We start from the raw sequence: 8957 nt of genomic DNA, 5'->3' as shown, positions 1-8957 counted from the left end.
TCAATATACTCAGAGTGTGGGCATTAGATCATGGCCTTGTACATGTAAATTATAATAATGGCTTTGAAGCATCGGCCTGCAAGTACAAACTCGTTCCTGGATTTGACAGTCCCAATTGCAACCAAGCAGTATAAACAAATTAACACTGGTTACAAATGGAATATTTGGTTACCAATCTAAGATGCCCTCTGCAATCGAACGGCCTGCCAACACTTATGACCTAGGCTCACACATGGAGAATATACTTTTGGATGAGGTACCAGGAGACTAACTATACCAGTTGAACATATCCCAGCATGAGTCAGCACCATCAAGAGTGCTGGGCTGGAGTGGGGTGGGGGTGGCGGGGACAGGGGCAAAAGCCCAAAATCAAAAATAGTGATTGATAACTAATGTGTGAAGGATGTGAATCTGTTTCAATAACTATTAAATGGAACCTTGTGCCTCTTTAGAGCAGGGCAAGTAGCAATTAAGAAAGTCACATGCTGGAAAAAGCAACAAGGAGGTGCTGTTTGGACTCAGAATTTCAGTCTCATGCCTATCTGATGTTATTAAAACAGGCAGCAGATTGAATTGGAAGAACCTGCTGACGTTTTTTCTTAGATTTTCACATACTGGTTTGCTGCTTATTCATGCCAAAAATTGTCTGACGGTCAGGGCTTGGTCTTATGGTAGTCATGAGGACTTTGCTCGGAGGAGGAGGGGAAAAAAACAAGGAATGGTATGTCTAATACCATTGCTACTCAGCCCTGGAATCAGGAATTTGTCAAACATCAGCACCAGCTTCTAACACGGGTAAGTTGGTGGTGCAATCAAATTAGTTTGTGTTTGGCTTTAGTTTTAAAATTTAATTTAGTTTTAATTCAATCAAATAACTTTTAAATGTATGAGATGTATTCAGTATTTAATGATGTGCTTGCAGCTGTTATCTAAATTTAATATTTCATAACAATTAAAATTAAATCCTCAACTTTTTATTGAGTTGTAGAGTTTATTGTGAATTAAATGGTGGAATGGTTTGATTTCTAAACAGATTTGATGTTTTACATTAAATATATGTTTAGGAATCTATGTGCTCATGCTTGTACTTTTTTATTTCTTAGACTAACTGACACTAAACCTCAGAAATGCCTAAAGGCGATAACACTCTGCAGGGAGTTTTTGGTCCTGGGAGAGGTGGACCTTACCTCAAATCAGAAGAGTAAGTTTGAGCATCCCTTGGTTGGAAATGCAAGCATATTGACCACCTTCTCTCCTTTACTGTAGCGTTATTTGTGAGCTAACTTAATGTTAATGGCCACTACCATTGGCATTAACTGCTGACAGTCTAAACTCTGTTAAATTGGGTTACGTATTACATTCATTGGTTGCCTCAATTAAAATCTGATTATGCTTATTGGTAAGTTGCAGAATGAGTGAACTTTAAAAGCTCTCTGTGGTGAAAAGCAGTAGGTTTACTGTAGTTTGTCCAATATCAATTTACTTATTCGTTGGCTGATTTTTGTTTAAAGCTCTGACCTGATTAAAAATGCACCTTCAAGTTTCTGCTATTGCTGTACGGAAATAAACATCTTTGCTGGATTTTTGGAATGGAGGCTGCAAGCAGAGCACTACTGTTGAAAAGTACCTTCTTGCAGCCTACCATGCAGAACTGAAATGGTAAATGTGAGATCCTGAGCCAAAAGTGCCTAGTAAATTTGAAGGTGTAGTTTAAATGTGTTTCTATTGAATTTATAAGCAATAATTTGTTGCTGCTCTATAACGTACTGGTAAATAAAACTTATATTTGGAACTGACAGAGCTACCTCTATTAAAAGGGTGTATTTAAGGGGGAGCTAGATAAGTACACAAAGCAGAAAGTATTTGTTGATAGGGTGAGGTGAAGCAAGCTGGGAGAAGGGTTATGTGGAGCATAAACACCAGCATTGACCTGTTGGGCCAAATGACCTGTTTCTGTGCTTTAAATACTATATAAAAGGTATCAGAACAAAGATGAAAGATTTGAGCTTCCGGTGTGGAGGCTGGAGGAGGAATTGAAAAGTAGCAACTGTTCCTACTAGGCAATTGCAATTTCTTCAGTTTACATTGCCCGAGACCTACACTAGTTTAGAATCTCATGCACCCGCCCCCCACCCCCCCCCCCCCCCCGCAGGGCTCGCTAAAACGATGTGCCAGGAAGACCCACTTTTAGTGCGTCTTCCAGGAAATCATTGTTAGTGAAGCCCAGCTTCCATGAACCAGCAACAGGAGCGCAGATTTTGTGCAATGTAAAAGCAGGCCAGAATTGTGCTATAAATTGGTGTAAATGTTGCAGTTCTGTTGGATACAATCTTCATTCAATAAAGGAGTTGATAACTTTAGGGAAAAGGGTCACCCTCAGTACAAAATTAGATTTCTGCCTTTTCAGTAAAATTTACCGACAGGAGGATATTTGCTCACAAGTAAACTATGAATTTGGGTTTACCAAGTCTGAGAGATCTCGTGAGCCACTGAAGTTTCTTTATTGCCATTCTAACAAAGATTATAGCTGCAACATATTTATTTTGGTCATTGCAACACAAAACCATGATATAATGTTCTGTGGTCTTGTGACTCTCCTCTCTCCAAATAAAAGTTTTTTTCTATGAAGACAATGCCACTTTAAACTACAATTTGAAATTAAATAAAAGGTCCAGCCATTCAGAGGGTTGAGTAATTTTATTCACAGTGATGGCCTAGAGAGGTTATTATAGCAATCTGCCAAAAATACATCTTAAGAGCACCGCAAGGCTAACTCCATAGAGGCAAAGCTCTGGAGCAGACAAAGTCACTTCTATTAACCAGGTTTAAATGCCACCCTTGTGCCCATATATCTGTAAATTGGAACTTGTGTAGCTAGCTTCTATGTCTGGAAATGTTAATGCGTCACATTTGAATGCACTTCTTCCTCACCATTTGCAGAATGAGTATTCCAAACTGTTTATCCCCTCCCCCACCCCCATTAGTTTTAAATGTAATTACACTATGTCATATTGAACCAACTGGATCAATATAAACAAAACATTTTTTTCAGAAATACAGCAAAATTTATAAAACATTCATTGAAAAGCACCCATTGTCAATATAAAAGTTAAACCTATAAAAGCTGCCCTCTAGTTACAAAGACAGTAGCTGGACCAAGTGGGATAAATCCAGTACCATTTTAGCATTTTGACTCCATTTTGCACTTGTTCAGCATTTAGGAGTGGTTGAAATACACAAATAAATAGTAATACTGAGGTAACTGTTGTGCTGAATTACCGAGTGAATTTTTGCATTCTGAGGTATCAAATCCTAGGATTATATCTAAATCACCATTTTCCAGATGATTTATTGTTTTGTCCTGGTGAATTCATGCCCAACATGAGCAATTTCTCTGTCAATGAAAGTCTCTGGTCTTGTTTTGATATATTGGCCTTGGAGGGGTTGCAGCACAGATTCACCAGAATATTACTGGGGACTAAAAGGGTTAAATTCAGAGGACAAGTTGCATAAACTAGGCTTCTATGCCCTTAAATATAGAAGATTAAGGGGTGATCGAATTTGAAGTGTTCAAGATGAAACTATATCCTCTGGTGGGAGAGTCCAGAACAAGGGGGCATAACCTTAAAATTAGACCAGGACCATTCAGGGGTGACGTCAGAAAGCACTTCTTCACACAAAGGGTAGTGGAAATCTGGAACTCTCTCCCCCAAAAAGCTATTGAGGCTGGGGGGTCAATTGAAATTTCAAAACTGAGATTGAGATTTTTGTTAGGCAAGGGTGTGAAGGGTTACAGAACCAAGGCGGGTAGATGGAGGCAAGATACAGATCAGCCATGATTTAATTGAATGGCAGAACAGGCTCGAGGGGCTGAATGGCCTCCTCCTGTTCCTATGTCACGGAGCCAGGAAGTGGTCAAAACTGATCAAGACTGAAAAGCCTGCAATAACTCTCTTCCTAATAATTATTGATGAGCGATCTACTTTTTGTAATGCACTAAATGAGCAATTTGCATCATACAGAAGGTAGATAAACTTTAAAACTGATATATTGGAATTGCCACTTCCTTAATTTCTCTTTTTCAGGGCTATTGGCATCGCTCTTCTGGTTGTAATCCTTATGGTTCTATTGATAATAGGTTGCTGGTACTACAAAAAACGGAATGGATACTTGATACTCCAGGTAATTTTTTTTTAAAAGAACACTTGACTTTGCAGTTCCAATGTTGAGTATCACGGTTGTATTTAACTAAAAGCAAGAGTGTAATAGTACATTTTGTCGAGAGGATGTGCAAAGGAACAGTGTGCCCTCCAGAATTTAATGAAAATATTTGATTTTGATTGATCAGTTGGGTTAGATCTAGTGTGATTTCAGCCTTAAGACTCCAGGAACTCCAATTCCTGTTAGTTTACCTGCAGGCTATTATACTGGACCTTTATGCAGTCTGGTGTATAGATTTTGCAGTCTGTATTTGCATTTGCAATTGTACTTGGAGATACTTACATGGATTGTATTATAATTAACCTGAACATTTTGTAGCAAAGGTGGTAACTAACCAGGGTAACTAACTGTTTCATCTGAAAATACTATTTTTAATAGCAATAAATACCCCATAAAATGTGGTAAGTTTAAAAACCACACTCCAGTTGACTTATACTTGGTGCTAATCATCACATAGTCCATTTGAATGATGTTGCATGGATTGGCATTTCAATACTTTAGGTGTACTCAGTGATGCACTTCTAATTTCAGAGTCGACACTCACCTATTACTACCATTGGCTCTTTGATGGCTTCACGTCATCATGGCGAAGAAAGAACCCCTTTGGAGACCAAAGTGTCTCCGAATGATTACACTAACTCAAATCTGGTAAGAGGGTACTTTTTTCCCCCAAATTTATCTAATGGATGAATTTATATTTCTCAGACTTAGAAATGTGCACTACATGGCTTATAATGTGGGCTTTCTTGGAAGATTGCTGATGAATCAATGTGTGCAAACTAGAAGATGGAATTTTATTCACTGGCGTTAAGGCACAATACAACAATGTGTCGATTGTCTTCTAAGCACTCTCAACAACAAGATCAAAAGCAATATCCACTCTATCAAGTGAACTCTGAAGTCAAAAATAGGCAGAAATGTCCATAATTTTTGAGAAAATGTCATGGCACTGACTGGTCTCAGTAGCAGGAGAGTATAATGCATAGCTGGCAAGACCAGAGTTATACTGTGAGCTGCACCTTGCTGTGACTTTCATTCTGCCCACAACTATTTGTTGGGAAGAGTGCTTTCTCAAAACATTGAAGAGACTAAACTTAGAAAGAGCCCAGGAAATCCAATAGTCCAGCTCATACACTTTCAAAACTGGACACCACGCGGGACTCAATTTAAACCCTGTCCAGTGTGAAACCGCCTCCTGCAAAATCCATCATCGTTTTTTTTTATAGCATGTCGGGAAGTCATAACAGGACCTTTGCTCAGTTTCCTTTGCTCCTTTCATGTTGATGCACTACTTTTGGAAAATGACATTGGCTGTGCAACTAGAGACTAAAGGCTGAATTTTGCCGGCACTCAGAGGGCGGGTTTGGAGGCGGGTCCGCTGTCAAAATAGCAAAGATTGACAGTGGGTAGGAAACTCGCCTCCACGCGAGTCTCCCAGCTGTCGGGTCTGTTAGCGGAGAACTGACCCGACACCAAGCGACGGGGGAGACAATTGAAATCATTAAATGGCTTGTTAACAGCCAATTTAATGGTATTTTGAGGCTTCCTTGCAATTTTACATGCTTCCCCCCAGGGGTTACCTGCTACTCAGGGAACACGCCAGCTCACCCTGGCGTGAGTTGAGTCTGCTCTGATGTATCTGATAAGCTGCAGAAATGGTGTAAAGGATGCCATGTTGTAGATGGTTCAGTTTCAGAGTGCAGAAACTGTTGGTTACTGCGTGTGTAAGACAGAGATTTCTTTAGCTTGCAAGTGTTTAGAGCCAACTCTATGTCCGGTGCCAACTCATTGGAACAACCTCTCTCACCACCGACAGATCGCTTCTGTCATCTCACCTACAGCGGCCATGTATTGCAGCAACATTGGTGCCCTAAAACTATCGTGCCTTGCTCCTCTGATTCCTTCCACGCTCATCCCCATCACCAGGCACACCAACAACAACACCAACCTTCTCCGCCATCACCTGATGCTGCACAGGACATCAGACCCTGAAACATTGCTGCCTGGGAGGCCAGCGATGGCATCACCATGTCCAGATTTACTTCACTTGGTGCTGTAAACCCTGGCTGCCACATGATGCGCCAGGTTGACAACGTCCCACACCAGCACCATGAAGCATCCCTTTAATGTCCAAGCCATTCCATGCACACTCACTCATCGCTATAGCCGGAGGGTGGGGGGGGAGGAAGTTATGTCTCAACATTCACTGGAACTCAGTAAGACACTTAAGGTATGCACAGATCTGTCCAATAAGGGGCAGTGTTGAAAATATAGATGACACTGTATGACAACACATTACCAGAAATGTCACATGGACATTGGCTAAACCTCTCAAGTGCCTACCCTTGTGTGTTGTTAGTTGGTATGCTTGCAGTAGGATGAGGGTGAGTATGAGGGGTGGCTAGTGAGATGGGGAAGTGATAATGTAGATAGAGAAGGATGGGTGGAGGTGCAAGGTAAGTTGGTGTAAGGATATGCAGGGAAGGCAGAGTGATGGGGTTTTGATGAGGTTGAGTGTGGCTTTGCAGTAACATTGTGATCCACTGAGATCATTGAAAGGTTGGTGCCACTGCAGCCAGGGACTCCTGACGACATCCCTGCTTTTGCCCTCCTGTGCAATGTGCAACCAGGCTGTCTTGGTCTCCTGGGGAGGTCTCTTTCGCCCTTGGAAGGGAAGAGAACCTCCCTGTATGCTGTGACTCCCTTCATAAGCATATGCAGGGAGTCATGGGAGAGCCTTGGTGCAACCGTCCACCTCTGTGCAGTGCTCGTCAGTGTTTGCAGCACCTCAATGCTGTCAAACACTGAGAACAACTGTCAAACTCAATGTGGACGTGGTCCCTTTATGGAAACCAGCTGATGACAAGTCATCAGACCCGCTTCCTGTTAATTGGCCAGGCAGACACGGTGGCATAGTGGTTAGCACTGTTGCCTCACAGCACCAGGGACCCGGGTTCGAATCCGGCCTCGGGCGACTGTCTGTGTGGAGTTTGCACATTCTCCCCGTGTTTGCGTGGGTTTTCTCCGGGTGCTCCGGTTTCCTCCCACAGTCCAAAGATGTGCGGGTTAGGTTGATTGGCTATGATAAATTGACCCTTAGTGTTAGGGGGATTAAATATGTGGGGTTACGGGAATAGGGTGGGATATGTGTTGGTGTAGGGGTTACGGGGATCAGGTGGGATATGTGTCGGTGCAGGCTCGATGGGCCGAAATGGCCTCTATCTGCACTGTGGGGTTTCTGTGATTTCTGTGAAGCCTGCAGGGCGGTCTTAACAAGGTCAATCAAGGGAAAGCGCGTTGGCAGAGCGGCTGCAGCCGGGAGCGGGTCCGGAATCCGGCAAACAGCTATTCTGCCACCGCTGAGAAAATCCAGCCCTAAATCTTCGTAAATGTCCATGTACATAACTGAATGATTAACTTGCTTGGTATTACTATGGTACCACATAACTGTGCAAATCAAAGTTTGTAAAAAAAATTGTGCTAAGTGTGTTGTGTATGGTTTACAATATTAAATCATTCATCAATTCCTGCACCTGTTAGATTAACCACGCACATTAGCTTTAAAAAAAATGATTTTTTTTTCTCTTAACAGATTCCAAATGCTCCTCCTGCATATGAGAAAATTGCTTCAGAACAATTGCCACCAGCATATTCTCCTTAAATTGTCAATGCACATTAATCCAGTGCTTCTGATGAACCTTCATCATTCCAGACTTGGCTATACAGAAATGTAATCTATATATATATTAGTTCCTCGCATACTGATGTTATGTTTCTGTGTGCTGAAATAAACTAAATTTAAGTAACTTAATGATTTGTGCACTAAATCTAGGATTACATTTGGCAAAATATTTCACCAGACAAAAGGATACGGCTGATATTTGTGGAAATGTTTGAATTTTAGTAAATAACTGAATTAAACTGCACAGGACTGGTGACATTATATATGGTAGTCATAGAAATTCGGGTCGGGGGCTTCCCGCAGGTGTAAGCCCCCGACCTGCACTTACCTAGCGCACCAGCCATTGAGCTGTGGGCTCGCGTGGGATTCTGATCCTGAGCCTGCTCCAACTGCCGGCGTGCAGTGCTCGCGTATCCCAGGGGCGCAGTTAGTGTGATGCATCCCCTGGGATCACGTGGGCCATGGGGAGCCAATCGGAGCAGGGAAATGCCCATTCATAAGTTTGACAGGAAGAGCTGTCAAAACTTATAAATACTACAGGCCCCAAAACATCACAATCTTCAAATAAATTTAAAAAAAACATCACATTTTTTAAATAAACGATTTTAAACAATAATTTAAATTTGAATTTTTTTTTAAATTTTCTAAGGGGTCTAAAAATAAACTTACCTTTCTTTAAAGTATTTAAAAATAATAAACCTGTGGAAAAAATGTTTTAATTTTAATTAATTCACCACTTACCTTGTAAAAAGCAGGCCTTATGACTGCTTTTTAAATGTGTAACTTCTGGGGACTTACCTTCCTGGGAAAACCTGCAAAAAAAAAAGTAAGTTCGATGCGCACGCGCAGCCTCTCCTGCGCACGCGTTCGAACTCTGAACCCCTTCTTTCAGGGGAACGGAAGTGCCGCTTTCCCGCGCATGCGCAGTACATGCAGGAAACCGGCACTTCCATTGGGCCTACAGGTGAGTACCCCGTGCGTACTCACCCGTGGAGACCCGAATTTCTGGGCCATTGTGAATTACAACCAGTGTAGACAACCATGTTTAACAAGG

The 8957-nt window shown here is 41.8% G+C and overlaps 1 protein-coding gene across 1 annotated transcript; it reads left to right on the top strand.

Annotated features, from left to right (window-relative positions):
• The first annotated feature begins 477 nt into the window (after window positions 1-477).
• mlana (melan-A) lies at window positions 478-8044 on the top strand. Its single transcript, XM_086004670.1, has 5 exons — window positions 478-795; window positions 1104-1201; window positions 4086-4182; window positions 4753-4869; window positions 7814-8044. Exons 2-5 carry the CDS (start codon window positions 1128-1130, stop codon window positions 7880-7882), a joined length of 357 nt encoding a protein of 118 aa, XP_085860796.1. The 5' UTR covers window positions 478-795; window positions 1104-1127; the 3' UTR covers window positions 7883-8044.
• The last annotated feature ends 913 nt before the right edge of the window (window positions 8045-8957 follow it).

Source organism: Somniosus microcephalus, chromosome 1, assembly GCF_052327205.1.
Source record: "Somniosus microcephalus isolate GS21.2 chromosome 1, FLI_Smic_1.0, whole genome shotgun sequence".
Lineage (NCBI taxonomy): Eukaryota > Metazoa > Chordata > Chondrichthyes > Squaliformes > Somniosidae > Somniosus > Somniosus microcephalus.
The sequence above is the reverse complement of the archived record's forward strand: the minus strand, read 5'-3'. Positions and strand labels throughout refer to the sequence as shown.